Source organism: Pelodiscus sinensis, chromosome 23, assembly GCF_052426305.1.
Source record: "Pelodiscus sinensis isolate ZL-2025 chromosome 23, ASM5242630v1, whole genome shotgun sequence".
Classification (NCBI taxonomy): domain Eukaryota; kingdom Metazoa; phylum Chordata; order Testudines; family Trionychidae; genus Pelodiscus; species Pelodiscus sinensis.
The window spans coordinates 1058164-1075859 of record NC_143074.1 but is presented as its reverse complement, the minus strand read 5'-3'; the positions used below and the strand labels follow the sequence as shown (position 1 = coordinate 1075859).

The following is a 17696-nucleotide window of genomic DNA, read 5'->3' as shown; positions in this document are numbered from 1 at the left end:
AGCAGCTGCAGCCCCTCCCAGCTTGGAATCATCCGCAGACTTTGCAAGAGAACTCTCCCTGCCATTATCTACATTTTTGAATCCTCTTTGGAGGAGATGGGTGTCCCACTGAGGTTTGGGGGGAGGGGTGTCCCACTGAGCCACCTCTGCAGGGGCTCCAGGCAGTGTGAGGAGCCTCCATCTCTCCCCTGCCTGCAGGCCTCAGCCTAGCGAGGGGGCAAGTGACAAATGGCAGCAGCTGCATTTACTGGGCACCAGGTGCCGACCCGCCAGTTCACTTGTGCTGGGACTCTGTCCCGCCCTGTGCTCTGGCCACCCCGGCACGCCCCATCTCTGGGAGCTCTTGGGTCCCACAGTCGGTCCAAGCCAGCGACCGCATGCTGCAATGGCAGGCTCCCTAGGCCCCTTCAGTCCCAGGAAGCAGGATTTACCTGGCTGCTGCTGGTCTAGTTCCTGCAAGTGGGGTCGGCTGGGGGGCACTTTAACAGGGGGCAGGGGGATCCCATTCCTGACGCTCTGCGAAAGAACAAAACAAAAAGGAACTGATGGGGCCTGTGAGGAGAGCCAGGCTGGACAGTTCTCAGGAATGGGGATCTGGGGGAACCAGCTCCCCCCACTCCCCACTGGCCAGGAGGGATAGGCACCAGCTAGTCTGTGGCACTGGGCAGATTGCAGGGTGTGGGCAGAGCCTCAGGAATGGCTGATTCGTTAACTCATCTCTGAAACAGCCCTCAGGCTCCTCCAGGCTTCCCCAGAGGGTGGCTACTCACCTGGAACCCACAGGGTTTTATCTTTGCTGCATTGTTCACTCTGTTTCCCTCTCTGGGATCCTAACCCCACCCTTGGTCTGGGGTTTGCCTCCTCTCCATCCAAACAACAACAGAACCCACCTCCACCAGGATTTTCAGGGCTGATCCCCGGCCCTGAGGACTCATCTGCCTGTTGCTCAGCTCCAAGGTTCACCTTGCTAAGTGTCTGCACTGACATGGCTTACAGCAGGGGAACCCAGGGGAATGATACCAGACCCAGGCCTGAAGAAGCAATTTCTCAACCACAGCAAGGGGGAGTCCTGCCCTGTCTGCTGGAGGAGTCAGGTGGAGAAAGCCTTCAACCAGGCCATGCCATTCAAGCAACGTGGCGGCCCTAGCAGCCAGGAGGAGTGGGTAAAAGGAAGGGTTTTGTCTTTCCCACTGTCTGTGGCTTGTTGAAACCCAGGCCCTCCATATGGTGCATGTCTGAGGAGAGCGCCCACTGCCTGGCTGTGCGCTTTGGAGCCTGGCCTGGAACAGAGCTTGAGTGGCCTGGCCACGTTCTCTTTCCCTTCTCCATCTGCAATCCCAAGGTTGCCCCCTTACCCACTTATTGGCTGTTGGGGCAGGAACTGGCTCCAGGTGAGAGGCTGGGATACGCAGCTTCTGGGGAAACACAGAGCAGAGCAGGAACGTGAGCTCAGGCTGCATGGAGCTGACACAGACTTTTCTGCCTCTCACAGAAGAGTCTCTCTGCCTGGCCCTGACCAACCCACCGTGGCCATGCACAGCCTGCTGCAGAGCCGCTTCCCAGCATGTTGCAGACCGGGTCACTCCTCCCCCATGCCTTCAGACACAAGCCACGCGCCGCCTGTCCCCACCCAGCTCTCAGCTTGCACAGGCCGTCAGGATGCTAAATCCTGCCTCCGAGCTGCCAGGGTGCCAGCCTTCCTCACCCGCTTGGTAACTTTAGAGAGGCACCTTTGTGCTTCCTCCAGTGCTGCCCCTCCCCAGCAGCCTTGTCTTCCTTCCGTTTCCTCTGGAGCATTCTCCTGGGCTGTGATGGCTTCTGGTGTGCTGGGATCACTGCCTGTCAGACTGACCGGTCTTACAGCACTGGTGCTCTCCCATCTGTCTCCTGGGCCCACACACTCTCTATGCCTCAGGCCTCAATTGTAAGCTCTTTGGGGCAGACCCGTCAGTCTGAGCTGGTAAAGGTCCCTGCACAGAGTGCTCCTGGCCCATGGCAGGGCTCTGGCCTCTATTTTATTCTGGGGTTTGCTTAGAGGTAGTGATGCCCCCTTGGGGACAGAGCAGCACGTTGTCTCCCTTCCGAGGACCCTGGTTTGCACACTGCAGCTGTGAGCAGGCACACACTGTACACTGCATTCTGCAGGGAGCAAGACTGCACAATTGGTGTGAAGGATGCACCTGCCAGTGCTTCTTGCTGAATGTTTGCAGCTGCCTAATACCCAGGCAGGATCCATGCGTGTCATAAGGGATTAACTGACTAGTACCACTTTAGAACCAAACAAGATATATAGATATTATCACAACCCACTTTACAGACTAACGCGGCTACCCCTCTGAAGCAGAAGGGATAAAGATCAAGAAAAGCTCAGCTCACTGGCCAGTGGAATCAGAGGTGACGGGGAAACGCTAAAGGCCCTTAGCAGCCGCTGCTATTAGTGACCAGTCCATGCAAGTGAACTGGCAGTTTCGAGGAGGTACCAACAGACCCACCCTCTTGGCTGCTCCAGACTCTGAGAGCTACCAAGGAGCAGCCTCAGCAGGCCCCCGCTGGCAGGAAGTGCTCCCTCTGAGGCTGTGCTAGTGGCAGGAGCAGCAGCCTGCCAGTCCCACGTACCTGTCCATCATGTATGGCTGTAGCCCAGCCGTCTGTCCCTTTAGTCAGTACAAAGACAACAGTGCTGCCCTTCACCACCAGCTCTTCTGAGTCCTCAGGGTAATAATGAGTCAGGACTCGACAGTAGCCTGAGTCATCATTGCTGGAAAAAAAGAACAGCTTTACTCCGCCCCTTTGGGGCTTCTACTCTGCCACCGGGGGTGTGGACACCATGGGTTAATGGGATTCCCTTCTCTTTACCCTTCCTGGAGCACACAGGCTAGGAACAGGCATTGTCTCCCGGAGGCCTCTGTGGATGCATTTGAAACACAAAGAGAGCCGGGACTTTCACTGCCTCAGGTGCCAAGGCAGCTTGGACCACGGCCCTCTTCTCTGGAATGGAGTATCCACTGCCTCCACTGGAGGGCCTGTGTCTTCACTGCAGTCAGAGCAAAGCCACACCTTTCTACTCTGTCCATCCAGGAACTTACGGCCTCCATCCCCCTGAAGCCACACACGTCACCGACAAGGACTGTCTCCTTCCCACACCGCTGTGCAGCGGGGGGGGGGGTCACTACCCCCATTTTATAGGCAAGAAACTAAGTGACGGATGCCTGGCACTGGGATGCTACAGAATCTCCAAACCAAAACTTCTGGCGCCGAGTCAAGGTGCCACGAATGGACCTAGTGGCAGAAGAGCAAAGCCAGCTGGAGCTGGTCACTTACCGCACAGCACTGGCCCTGGGTTCATAAAAGCCCTGTCTCTGTGGAGAAACAACCGTGTCTGTTGCACAGATCCAAAGGTCCCAGGCCCGAAGGGACCCTTGTGATCATCTGGGGCCAGCCAACCCCCTGTAAGGTGGGCTGTAGAACTGCCCGGCAATGATTGTAACGGCTTGTATCAGGCAGCGCTACAGAGTCTGAGAGGGAGTTTCAGTTTCTGACATTTTCCCTCCTACTCTCCTGTGCCACACAGTCAGTCACCACTCCAGGGTCAGCCATCACAGCCACTGATGGGGCCTGTGCTGTGCTACGGCGCTAGAGGGTAGGAATGGCTGGGCAGGGGAGGGGCTGTATGTGGGATGCAGAGCCCCAGGGTAGCTCTCAGCTACACTAAAGCATTAGGGAGTCCGTGACAGGTTCTCATCCCGATGGAGTCCTTGGCCGGGGACCACAGGTGGAGCTGTGACAGCGATGCCATTACACGGCCTTGCCAGGCATAAATCAAGTGACCATCCCATCAGTTGTTGCACTGTCCCACTCACCTGTGGCCTGAGAGGCTCAAACCCGATGTACTCATCATTGGGAATGACAGAGGAGATCACCTGTGAGGACAGAGCAGAGCAGCCAGGTCCTGTTAAAACTGCGCCTGGGAACCAGCCACTCACTCTGGTTTCCCCATGAGCTCCCTAGTACCACATGGCTCCAGTGAGAGTCACTGCCCACGACGGAGAGGGCAGAGCTGAGCCCTAACCCTATCTATTTCCTAGGGCCTGGTTAGCGCTATGGGTCTGCGGGTGCATACAAGAGCACAACCATTCATGTGCTCTACACTCAAGAGGCTCCTGGCCTGTGACTCAAAAGGAAGCAGAGGTCACAGCCATGAGAAATCTGATAACGTTCTCCCAAGGGCACTAGCCAATTAAATAAAAGCCAAGCCGCAACCAGCGGGAATGCGCTACAGCTGCGGGAGGCAAACCCTGCGGGAGTGTCAGGTGAGCCACATCTCGGAAGTCATTTTTCAGCATAAGGACAAATCAAAGAGTTCCCTGAGTGCCTGATGAGCAGTTTTCAGAGCTCACAATCAGCGATGGCCCAGCGGTATCCGCACCAGAGCAGAGGGGAGGCATGCTCTGTTTGCAGAGGGCCAGATCATGGCTCTCACTGGGTCCTGGCGGAGCCCTTTGTTTGTTGCTCCTTGGGCAGGTAGCAGGACAGGGCACAGCAGTGGGTGGGCAGTGACCGAATGGGCAGTGAGCTGGGCAAGGAGAAAGGCTGGCATTTCCCCAAGAAGGGAGGAGAAAGCAGGGCCCAACCTGTGACTGAGGCTTGTCTTCACTACGTGCTCAGAGCTATGTTTCTCCCACCTGACTCCTGGCCACACCCCCAAACTCCAGGTGAGCGTCATGAGGCTGTATGTTTGAGCAAGGCGGCCTCTCAGGGATTGGGTTGAAGCTAGAGAGTTGCTGATGTGGCATGGACTCAGCAACCGCTAATCCAACCAGGGCATGTCCATGCTATGGAGACCACCCTGCATAGCAACATCAGCACGGCCTGAGAGTGTCAACGCAGCTGGGCTGACAGAACAGGTTCTTCTGTTGTATAGGAGTCCTACCCCTCAAACACTGAAACCTTCCTTAGTCAGAGTTGCTTCCACACAGGGGTTTTTGTTGGCAGAGCTGCATTTTTCAGTGCTCCTTTTCTCATTTGTTCAGAACAGACCAGGCCTCATTCTGTGATGCTAATCCAATCACCCTGTTTTAATCGGAGTGTTGTTTTGCAGGGCAACACCTCACATAGGAACTAGGCTAAATCAAGTGGAGTAACTTGCGTGTATTAAATCAAGAAAACTTTTGCAGTGAAGACAAACACTTAGTTAACGTTTGGTCCCCAATCTGCTTCCCAGGAAATGCAACTATGCACTGCCCTCTCCTGTGAGCAGATGGGAAAGTTCCAAACTGTGTCTATTTCCTGCAGCATCCCTCCACTCACAAACAGGCCTGTGACCTCAGCCTCCTCCAATTCCCGAGCTGTAGAATGGAGACAATAACTCACTTCTCTGGGGATGAAGGCACTAATGTTTGTAAAGCACTTTGTGATCCTCATAAAAATGTGCTGTACAAGGGCTAAGTATTTATTTAACATTGAATTTCAAAACGTTTTTCTCCTGGATACAATAACCCAAGCACTGAAGAACACTTTCCATATGTTCACACATGCATCCAACAGATCTCGGATCATTCCCCTCCATTTGTGAAAATGACCTTGCTCCCTGCAAGGACTAACAGTAGGGAACCATTCTAGAGAGAGGAAAGGGGAAAACCTGATGAACCGGTTCTGAACAATGGAGCCACTGTGGTGGGGGTCTAAAGAATCTCAGCTGCTATTTCCCAGGCAGAGTGGGTGCCTGAGGGCCTAAGCAATGTTTGTCTCAGGAGCCAGGAGAGAGCCCTGGGCCTGGTAATAATGCTCTCAGGAGTAACCAGAGCCCCAAACCTTAGTTTGCGCATTGCTGACCTTAGTCACCAGGGCAGGATGCTAATAACCCTGCACTAGGACTGACCTTTCTGCAATCCAGGAGCCCTTACCTTGGGTTTACCCAGGAAATCTTTTGAATCCAGCTGCTCAACTTCCTCCTTCCGTGGTCTGAAAAATTTCCCCAGAGGGACGTGTATGGGCTCCAGGAAGAGATGCTCCTACAACACAGTAGGAGGGGGGAGAAATCAAACTAAGGACACTAGATATAATTAACCACAGCTTACCATTTAAAAGTGAAAAGTAAATATTGCTCCCCAATATGGTGTGGGCAACCCAGGGAATTCGGTGTAGCAGAAATTACGTACTTGAAAAAGTATGACCTGGAGTTGACCAACATGTGAAGGCTAAGGATAGTTCATGCTTCTGGGCATAGGGTGATTTCTGGAGCTATCGGGCAGGGGTGAAGGGAGACAGTGAAACAGGATTTACTAAATATACCTCTAATCTGCTTCTCCAGTTGATCTCCCTCAATTTTATTGTTCTCTGTTAATTGTAACTAGAGCCTAGCACTTAGACCCCAGTCCTAGCAAATACCATTGTACAAAACACAAAGAATGGGGTGGAAATAATACTGGAAATAGCATAAAAGCCATTTTGGGAAGCAACGTTTCACCCTTCTCTGGAATTTTGTGTTTGCTTCTAGTCGCCCAACCTGGCAGGAGTCAGGAGAGAAATGAAAAGGGTTCAGGAGGGGCCATGCGGCGAGGGGCTTGTACGAGCCGTTTGCTTACGGGGGAAGATGCCTAAGAGGAGACTGGAGGGAGCAATAGAAACTAATGAGCAGTCTAGGGCTCAGTCAGGCGCTCCTGCTCCCCTGGCCGATAATACAGGTATGAAATCAAAAAGCAGCAGTTACAAATGACAAACGCTGGTGACACCAGTAATTAGCCTCTAAGGCTCATTGTCACAAGATAGCACTGAGGCCAAGGATGAGCCATGTTATGGCCAATAAAATAATCCAGAATGACATTCCACAGGGCTTTAAGCCACTTGATGGGGAAATCACCGGGGGCAGGCCTCTTACTCCCAGCAGCTAGAAAGAATCTTCCCTATGGCCAGGTCATCCCATCACTGCCCACGTGGTGTGTCTTGCCCCTTTCTTTGAAGCACCCGGCAGTGATGGCAACGGGATACTAAATGAGATGGACAATTGCCTGACAGGGCACTGCAGCTCCTACATGTCTCAGGGCAGGTGGCAGGCATGAGGCAGATAGCAAAGCAGGAGCACCCCAGGCTTTGCAGTGCTTCCAGCCCAGGTGCACACTATTTCACTTGGGCTGAATGAAATGTATCCCCAAGACTCAAACCCCTTTCTAGTCAGCCTCACCTGCACCCGCTCCAGGGCAACGTCCAGACTTGGGGTTCTTCCTTCAGGCCCTTGTCTGAGAGAATCCTCCAGGGTTACTCTTGCTTCTTGCCACAGCCCAAGCTGACACTGTGCTGCTGCAGTATTGTACAGCACCTGAAAACAGCACCAAGGCCATGAGACCTTTGCCAGCACTTCGAAGGAATCAAAGCAACCAGAGGCAGCTCAGGGAAGCCAACCACATGCAGAAACTCCAAGTGAAATGGAACTCCAAGTGCCCAGAACAGCACAGACACTTAAGCCAGCTGGGGCAGCCCTTCTCCTGCTACTGATCGTGAGAGAGTTAGGTCTTACACCACTCAGAGAAAAGAAATGCTGCCCTTTCAGAAAGCTGCCTTGCTAGACCCTGCTGCAGCCAGGAGCCTTTGGGTTGGATCAGGTCTAACTACCTGGGTGCTGGAAGCAAAGAGGATCATTCTGATAACATATGGGGCACTGGAGTTTAATCCTTCTCTAGGCATTAGTGGCTCTAACATTTTCCCTGTCCATGTTTCACAGCTGTCTGCAAGCATGTGTCCTGCTGCTCTGACCCCCTTGCTCTCTGGCATACTCTGTGGTTGGTGTCAGACATTCACTAGCCACACCCAGGGAGGAAAAATGCAGTGAATAATCAACTTCCACCCTGACTTGATTAGCCTCATTAAACACAAGCAATTTCTTCCTCCTATATATCCCTGCTTTAGGAACTCCAATTCATCTGACAAAGGGACTGCATCTAGACTGGCAAGTTTTTCTGCAAAAGCAACTGCTTTTGCGCAAAAACTTGCCAGCTGTCTACACTGGCCGCTTGATTTTGCACAAAAGCACTGACGTTCTACTGTCCGAAATCAGTGCTTCTTGCGCAAATGCTTTGACGTTCCCGTTCGGGCAAAAGCCCTTTTCTGGAAATGTTTTTGTGCAAGAGGGCCAGTGTAGACAGCTAAAAACTGTTTTGCGCAAAAAAGCCCCGGAGGCGAAAATGGCGATCGGGGCTTTCTTGCGCAAAACCGCATCTAGATTGGCACGGACGCTTTTCTGCAAAAAGTGCTTTTGCGGAAAAGCGTCCGTGCCAATCTAGACGCTCTTTTCCGCAAATGCTTTTAACAGAAAAACTTTTCCGTTAAAAGCATTTGCAGAAAATCATGCCAGTCTAGACGTAGCCAGGCTGTCTACACTGGCGGGTTCTTGCACCAGAAATATGCAAATGAGGCTAAACGTGTTATATCGCTGAGCCTCATTTGCATGCCTAATGAGCTGCCATTTTTGCGGAACAAGCTCTTGCGCCAGAAGGAGTGTCTACACTGCCCCTTCTTGCGCAAGAAAAACCCTCTTGGGCAATGCTGCTGTGCTGATTATTGGCAGGAATAATGGCGTTGCACAAGAGGGTTTTTCTTGCGCAAGAAGGGGCAGTGCAGATGCTCCTTCTGGCACAAGAGCCTCTTCCGCAAAATGGCGGCTCATTAGGTATGCAAATGAGGCTCGGCGATATTCCACACTTAGCCTCATTTGCATATTTCTGGTGCAAGAACCCACCAGTGTAGACATAGCCAGTGTGTTTTTACCTACGAAAGCTTATGCCCTAATAAATCTGTTTGTTCTGTTAATCTCAAAGGTCCACAGGACTGCTCATTGTTTTTGCAGATATAGACTTAACACAGCTCCCCCGCAGAGACTTTTCACCATGTGGCAATGTAAGCATTCGAATGGGAAACTTGCATGTAACTCTAAAGGCAGAAGCTTCAGGGGGTAGCTGAGTTAGTCTACAGGATAAACGTAAAAACCAGCAAATAGTCTGCTAGCTCTTTAAAGACTAACAAAACATGTAGATGGAATCGAGCTTTTGTTGGCACAGCCCAGTTCTTGAGATGACCAGAGTGGAGGATGTCCAGGACTAAAATAAATAGGGGAGAAGGGAGGGGGGGTGGAAGAAGGAAAAAATAGGAGGGAGGGGGAACAAGAAGTGGCAGTGGGTAAAAAATCAAGGGGATAGCCGAGCTGAAATGTAATAGGAAAAACAAATAGTTTCTAAGCACCTAAAGGCATAGAAGGTGTTTTAAACCAGATGTGAGGAATGCTGAGGTGCCAGAGTACATCGTCAGAGATAAGAAGCACATGGCTGAATAAAGTTGCCTGACAAGTTGTGGGACATGCCTGACTGGAGACACACAATGGCTCTTTTCACATTTAGGGGATTCTAAGTATTAAACTGTCCCTTTTCTCTACCTGAGTTTCAGTGCATCCCAATAGACTCCGGACACAGGACACTAAGTAACATAAGGCAATTAGCTAAAAGATGCCTGTACAGATAGTCGCTGAGTTATGAACACATTGATTTATGGCTGTTTGTCCTTATGACCAACCTCCCATTAAGCGCGTCCCCGAGTTATGAATGTGATCCGCGCTTATGAACAGTGAATGGGGTCCAACTTACGAACAGATCGAGTTACGACCAAGTGCTTGGTACGTAACTCGTTCGTAAGTCGGGGACTATCTGTATATGACACAGACTATTTAAAATGTTTTCACTCCTCAAAAACCCTTTGTCACACAGATTGCACTGGTCTGTGACTTCTTTTCCTTTATTTCTGAGGTGTAACAGGAATTCACTGCATGTTTGTGTACCAGGCTGGGGGAAGTCAGAACAACCCATCATATCTGATACATAGGATCAAATTCCCAATATACAAGTTTATAGACTCGGAGTAAAAAACACACACAGACATTGATTATTTCCAGTACTGTGTAAATTGTCTTTCTTTTATATGCTGCAGCAATAATTTCTTTGTGTTCATATTTATAGTGATCAGTCAGAACATTGGGAGTTTAAAATAATGTGTCCAGTAACAATACTAATTGAAGACCATACCTTATTCAGTACCACATGGGATTCTGTTAGCATTCTTAGGGCTACATATTCCCCTTAGGTCCATGGGATGTGTGAAGAAGTGAAAATTTTCACTCCTATTTTTAAGAATCCCATGGGTGCCTCAGTCTCCTTCTGCACTTTGCATTGCTACTCTGTGGAAGCCAAAGGGTTAACACCGCTTCTGGAAGAGCTTAGGAGATAGAAGGAGCGCATGTCACTTTGCTGTCTGGGTGGAATGATTGGGTCATTAAACTTAAAAAACAAAACCTGGCCGGGTAGCACTTTATAGACCAACAAAACATGTAGATGGGATCATGAGCTTTCGTGGGCACAGCCCACTGCTTCAGATGCCTGGGGTTCTGAAGAAATGGGTTGTGCCCACAAAAGCTCATGATCCCATCGACATATTTTGTTAGTCTATAAAGTGCTACCAGACCATTTGTTGTTTTTTAAGTTTATCCTGTACAGACTAACACGGCTTCCCCTTGGAGCTTCTGGGTCATTAAAGAAGAGGCTGAAACTCAACCAGGTCAACAGAGGATGTGAAGAGACAACGAGTCCCTCCCCCCGCCCTGCCTGAATGACAGCCTATCACTTATCCTCCCCCCTGCAGGCAGAACAGGAGAACAAAAGCAACCAGGTTGCAGGAATAAGGGCTCCTGTGCAGGCACTCAGCAGCTCTCCTCTGGAATGAAGACGAAGAGCCAGAGCCAGAAGTGAAAACAACTCCCACTGAATTGGCACTGCCAGGATGGACTATGCCTGACCTGTTACTTTCCTGGGCTAACCTAAGAACGTATTGATTCCATAGCCAGACAAATTGTTACCTTCTTTGAAAAGGCCACCTCTGTTGCTGAACAACTCATTGGGAGGTCTAGTACCGACGGGGTCCAGTACCAACCTCCCGCAGGCATCTGGCCTGGTTGGATTTGCTAGGGAAAGAGACAGGGGCCATCAGTGCCCAAAGGCCCAGCCGTGGCATCTCAGAGACCTCGGCCCACCCTGAGGAACTATGTGACTCCTTGGAGCCCCACTCACTAAAGGGGTCACTCCCAAGGGTCAGGACACAGGCCGGGGCAAAGTCCAGCCTTGCGATGTGTGGACCTGTGGTAAGCAGCAGATAATGTGACATCTCTGTGAACAGGAACATGGTTATGTGGGTTCTGCTCATGCTTCCATTCTCAACACTTCTGCACAACATAGGCACTGGCCCACGGGATCTCCCCAGGCACTATGTCCGGCCAAAGGTGGCATCTCTAGCTCGTTGCAACGAGCTAGATAAGGGTTTTACTGAGATGAAATGTAAGGAAAACCCCATGCTTCTTAGGAGCCTCTCTCTGCTCCTCCGGATTAACCAAAACTCAACAACCTAAGCAGAGCCAGAGAGAGAAAGTGGGGTGATCTCACGGACATGCATACGTTCTGTGCACATTTCTTTGCCACTATTCCCTCTCTCAATAGAAAAATATTGTTTGATTTTTGGAATTAGACCATGTTCCCTCAGTTTTCCCAGGCTAGTAGTGGGTTATCCCCAGCGCAAGTGCAAACATGGCGTGAGGTGGACTGGCAGCACACTGGTAGCATATAGATCTGACATCAGGGTTTTACTGTCAAACACAGAACATATGATGGACATGGCATCGAAAGCATCAGGTTGGCTTTCCATTGCTGATAATTATCTCCTATCTTCCAACACACTCACCTCCCAGGCATACAGCACGTGCCTTAATCCCAGCTGTTTGTAGTCAATGAAAGGGTTATTTCTTAGGTGGGAGAGGGCCATGTTACAGTCATACAGAGCCTCTTCATACCTGCAGTACACAATGGTACAGATGAAGATTAGAACTGAGTCCCCAAAGTGCACAGGAAAGTATCAAGCTCAGGAACCAGACTAGCAAAAACGATTCTCCTCTTCCCAACAGCCTGGGTTACAGGAAGCATCACTGGAGAAATGTATGGTGTCGTCTACATTGGGATTAATCTGGTGAAGCAGGTTTTACCCACGAAAGCTTATGTCCTAATAAATCTGCACGTCTCTAAGGTGCCACAGGACTCCTTTTTGTATTTGCAGATACAGACTAACATGCTCCCCCTCAGACTTTTCAGATGTGTATGGTTAAACATGCACATGGAAAAAGGCCCCACAGTCACAGAGGGGCCTGCCTGCTCTGGGCTGGTGCAGAGATGGTGTGTGGAAAAAGAAAAGATGGCAAGGGCAGCCAAGCCCCATCAAGAACCAGAGCTGGCCTGCCCTTAACCAGTGATAAAGATGGCCCTGCCAGCGGCTGATGTCGTGGAACATGGGTACAAAGAAATAACAGTGTGGAAATGAGCACATGCAAGCTGTTCCCAGGGATGCTTAGGACGCAGAGCAACTGGCTCTCATGCAGCCTACTTAGGTGGGGTACTGAAAGCAGACTGGGGGAGAGGGCTCACAGTGCAGCATGACATCTCTCTGTGGAGGGCCAAAGGACGCAGGTCGGTGGCACATGCCCAAGAGAAGTGAGAGAGACAGGAAGCAGGAGGGCCTTCCTCTCCTGGAAAGCCCAGAAGATAACATGAGTGGTGGATAATCCCACCCACTCATGAGTGCAGCGATACCCATCTCTTCCTGCCAGCCATAGTTCAAGAGGTCTTATCCATTGGGGACACCAGCCACGACCAAACTCCAACCTATCAAGGGGGACTCTTATCAGAGATGGAGATGGTGCAACAGAGGCTTTAAGTGCAGTCTTCATCCTTGACAGCCACTAGGATGTGGCTCAAACCATCGGTCCCAGATGAGCAAGTGGATATGTTTGCTTTTAGCCTGTTTCATAATATCAGAACACGGGGTTACTTTCTGAGATGAAGGACTGGAAAATATAAAACATCTAATTGAAGTTATAGATGAAAAGACCTATGAGACCATCCAGTCCATATAAAAATACAACAGCTCATTCTGATCTCACTGCTACTGGTGGACAGCAGGAGTAAATCCAGAATGGCCAGTGGAGTTATACCTGCATACAGTTGCTGAGATTACAATTAGACCCAGAGCACATCATCTCCACCTCTGGATTTCACTGCCACAGGAGGGCAGACAATCTGATATTGTGTGTGGCTTTTAGAAAGGCCCAGATAGTTTTGTGACAGTAATATCGACAGTCACGTGAGCTCTGCGTATCATATCCCCTTCTCCAGCACAAAAGAGGACTGGATGGCTAATGGTTCTTCCTTGTGTACAGAAGCACACAACCAACTTATTTTAAGTTGTTCTCACTTTGCTTGGAAGCATTACATGTAAATAGCCCTTACGGGGGAGCTGACATACCAGACTTGATAGATCAAGTCTCTGATTTCCTATCATAACTTCTACATTTCTGGTCTTTACTGAGCAGCTAGAAGATTCTGGATAGATCCTGATACAAGAGTTTTAGAGGGGGGTGTATGTGCAATGGCTACAAGTTATATGGTTGTGTTTTTTAACTTTTGTCTTTGGAGTATTTGAGCCCACATATAATGCAGTGTGGTAATCAGAGTCTGCATTATGTTCCTTGCTATGCCACTGGTTCACTGTGAGGCCTTGAGGAAGTCACTTCCCCTTTCTAAATCTCAGCCTCCCCAACTAGAACATGGAGACTATACTGACCTAACTGAGAAAGAGCTTGAAAAAAACTTAAAAAACAACAAATAATCTAGCAGCACCTTAAAGACTTAACACAATATGTAGATGGTATCATGAGCTTTCATGGGCACAGCCCACTTCTTCAGAAAGATCATGTGAGGCTTAACTTCTATTTGCAAAGCGCTGTGAGCACTCTGGACAAAATGCACTGCAGAAGTGTGAAATATCATTACAGAGAAGGAGGCAAAGGGTGAAATGGACAAGCATTACACTTACATTTCTAACTGCAGACAGACAAATCCTCTTTGAAAGTATCCAACAGCTAGATGGTTGTCCTTGGTAACTGTTTTATCAAAGGCCTAAGAAGAAAAATACAGACATACACCGCAAGTTATTTAAACTACAGAACAGAGTAGTGCTAGACAGATATGATTGCAAGGCATTTGTTAGAGCTCTGGAAGGGCACAGCTGTTCCTGGGAGGGAGGCAGTGGAGAGGAGAAAAATAGAGCCCTGACTGAGCACCTCTGGATCCAGCCCTGTGTAACCCATTAGTGATATGCAGCAGATTAGAGCCATTCCCAGGAAAAAGTGATGGAATGTCCCGACAATAACCCTGCTGGAAATCAGGATTATGGAATACAGCTCTAGGCTCCTGTAATCTGAAGGCTTGTTTGCCTGAAGCACAACTGGCTGTTCATACCTGGAAGCACTTGCATGGCCTGTTCTTGGCCACTGCCAGCAGACCTAGGTGAGCTATGGAGAGCATCATGCTGGGTCCCACACAGATTGAGACAGGATCATTGAAAACAGGTGGGCTGCGTCTAGACTGGCAAGTTTTTCCGCAAAAGCGGCTGCTTTTGTGCAAAAACTTGCCAGCTGTCTATACTGGCCGCTTGATTTTGTGCAAAAGCACTGACGTTCTACTGTCCGAAATCAGTGCTTCTTGCGCAAATGCTTTGACGTTCCCGTTCGGGCAAAAGCCCTTTTCCGGAAATGTTTTTGTGCAAGAGGGCCAGTTTAGACAGCTAAAAACTGTTTTGCGCAAGAAAGCCCCGATGGTGAAAATGGCGATCGGGGCTTTCTTGCGCAAAACCGCGTCTAGATTGGCACGGACGCTTTTCCGCAAAAACTGCTTTTGCGGAAAAGCGTCCGTGCCAATCTAGATGCTCTTTTCCACAAGTGCTTTTAACGGAAAAACTTTTCCATTAAAAGCATTTGCGGAAAATCATGCCAGTTTAGACGTAACCGTGGTGTTGAGGAGAGGGTGGATATGGAGTAGAGAATGGAAAGATTCCTCACCATACACAGAAAAGTCAGTGTTCCTGTTTATATTAAACCCACTGCTAGGCCTACTTTCCAAACGAGAAAAGGGAGCCACTGCATAGCTGTGGTAAACTTAGTTCATGGGAGTGGTTGTCAAATCAGAACCCCATCCTGGGCTCTATCTCAGCTCTGGGATCTAGCGGGTTACAGCAGGGGCAGATACATTTGGGTTCCATATAAAGAACATCAGAATGGCCATACTGGGTAAGACCAATTTTCCATCTAACCCAATATCCTTTCTGCCAACAGTGGTCAATGCCAGGTGCTTCAGAAGGCATGAACAAGTCAGGGAATCATCAAATGATCCATCCCCTGTTGCCCATTCCCAGCTTCTGGAAAAAGTAATAGAAACTCGGGACACCATCCCTGCCCATTCTGGCTAGTAGCCATTGAGGGACCTATCTCCTTGAACTTATTTTGTTCTTATTGGAACCCTGTTATAGTTTGATCCTTTTCACTACCTCCCGGCAAACAGTTCCACAGGTTGAGCATGAAGAGAGAACTTGTTTTGCTTGTTTTAAATCTGTTGCCTATAAATTTCACTGGGTGAGTTTCTTGTGTTATGTCAGTGAAGGAATAAATAACATTTCCTTATTCTATGTTTCCACACCATTTATGATTTTCTAGATCTCTAACATATCCCCCGACCCATCAGTCATTTATTTTCAAGCTGAAAAGACCCGGTCTTGTTAATATCTCCTCATAAGGAATTCCATCCTCCTACACATTTTTCTGTCTTAATCTCTACCCCTTTCTTAACAATTCCCAACATTCTGTTAGCTTTTTTGACTGCTTCTGCACACTGAGTGGATGTTTTCAGAGAACTATCCACAGTGACTCTAAGATCTCTCTCTTAATTGGTAACAGCTAATTTAGACTCCATCATTTTATATGTATAGTTGGGATTACATTTTCCAGTGTGCATTATTTTGCATGGTGAGACTAAAATAGTAATCCAAGTATCAGAGGGTTAGTCATGTTGGTTTGTATATGCAAAAATAATGAGAAGTCCTGTGGCACCTTAAAGAGTAACAGATTCATTTGGGCATAACTTTTCATGGGCAAAAACCCACTTCTTCAGATGCATGGAGTGGAAGTTACATAAATAATGAATAAATAAGTAATATTTATAAATAATGAAAATTTATGTCTGCCTCTGTAATTTCCACACTATGCATCTGAAGAAGTGAGTTTTTGCCCATGAAAGGTTATGCCCAATTAAATCTTTAAAGTGCCAGAGTGACCTAGGAGCACAGACTTGCTACTGGCTTGGTGTTATCTAATTACAGAACATACCACTAGTTTGGGGTGTCTGCACTTTTTTCTGACAGTCTGACCTGAGATTGGCCTCTCAGTTGTAACCCGCTCTGAGCGCTGTGGCAATTATATATATTTACTCTTAAAAGAGCCACTAGCAATTCGTGGGCACACTGGAAAAATTACCAAGATTTTTCCATGTAACAAATCTAAGATTTTTCAGTGATCAAGGTCATTACTGATGGAGGGTAGAGAAGAAACAAAACATAAGAAAAATGGCTTGTTCTCAGACTCTTAAGCAGGAATAGAATTAGATTTGTCAGGTAATCGTAAATTCCTCTGAAATATGTATTGTAAGGTTCATTCAGTAGCAAAGTATCATTTTCTGTTACCATAGCACAGATAGAATGGGTAATATAAATAATAGTAACTGGCGAATCTCCTAGGAAATACTATAATTGCAGATTTTCACGTTCCATTCAGAGTTGACTGTCCCTTATTTTTCCCCAGAGAAAAGTAAACACAGAATATAAGATTCCCTTCCAATATTTTTGACTTGCTTTACTCTCCTTTCATTTACTCACTTGCAAGGCTCCCTCGAGGTTCCCTGTTAAGAGATGCACACAGCCTATGTTGAAATAGATTCTGGAGGACGGCTCTTCAATACTGGAGAAGATTTTCAAGGCAGAGTCCCAGTCCCCCTTATCCGTAGCCAGAGTTCCTTCATGCCAGCCTCTCACTAAGTCTCGATATGCCATTTTGTCTCTGTAGACACAAAGAAACCAGATTCCTCTGAAAAGTCCTTCAGGGTCTGGCTGTCTTGGAAGCTGCCAAAAACCTCACCCAGTTCTTTACTGACAGCCAGGTGCACCTGCCTGGAATTCAGGGCTGACAAGGAAGTCTAGCAGCCTCTAAATCTTATTTTGCTGAAGATTCCCTTTATTACTCAATGGGTTCAGAAACACAACAATTTCAAGGAAATGAGCAAAAGTAGGAGGGGTCAACCTATCTACTGACAGAGACAGACTGCTTAATCTCTGCTGACAGACAGAGAGTGGCACTTGGGTATAACTGAAAGCAGGCCTGGTCTCAAATCTGAATAAAGCAGTAAAACACAGATTTGTTCATCTGTTGCACTGCTTGCTGAATATTTACTGTATGTCACAAAGAAAAGGTGCAATGTATAAAATCAGGTCTGAAGCAGTAGGGCCAGGTGCGCTCTCTGCGTGTTGTGCGATGAGGTGCTAAACTTTTGGGCAGTCAGAACCCCCATATTAATACAATCCAAGAACGCGAGCGCCAAAGGACGTGACACGGTGCCCAAAGCTTGACACAAAAATACATTTTAATTCCACATTTCCTCTCTCAAAACGCAGCCTTGTGCCGAGGGCTGGAACACGAGGGCTGCTGCGAAAGCCGAGCCAGGGCTTGCCAAGCCAGCGAG

General features: G+C 48.6%; 1 protein-coding gene across 2 annotated transcripts in view; it reads right to left on the bottom strand.

Moving 5' to 3' along the window:
- NOXA1 (NADPH oxidase activator 1) overlaps window positions 1-17696 on the bottom strand; it is a 23434-nt gene extending 5738 nt beyond the window's left edge. For both annotated transcript variants that reach the window (XM_075905839.2, XM_075905840.2), the window contains exons 1-10: window positions 16837-17696; window positions 13948-14030; window positions 11767-11875; window positions 7181-7315; window positions 5904-6011; window positions 3861-3920; window positions 3322-3359; window positions 2617-2758; window positions 1356-1415; window positions 432-516 (exon numbers count right to left, since the gene is read on the bottom strand). In XM_075905839.2, the coding sequence (XP_075761954.2) occupies window positions 432-516; window positions 1356-1415; window positions 2617-2758; window positions 3322-3359; window positions 3861-3920; window positions 5904-6011; window positions 7181-7315; window positions 11767-11875; window positions 13948-14030; window positions 16837-17010 (994 nt within the window). In that variant the 5' untranslated portion in view covers window positions 17011-17696. The remainder of the gene's footprint in view (window positions 1-431; window positions 517-1355; window positions 1416-2616; window positions 2759-3321; window positions 3360-3860; window positions 3921-5903; window positions 6012-7180; window positions 7316-11766; window positions 11876-13947; window positions 14031-16836) is intronic.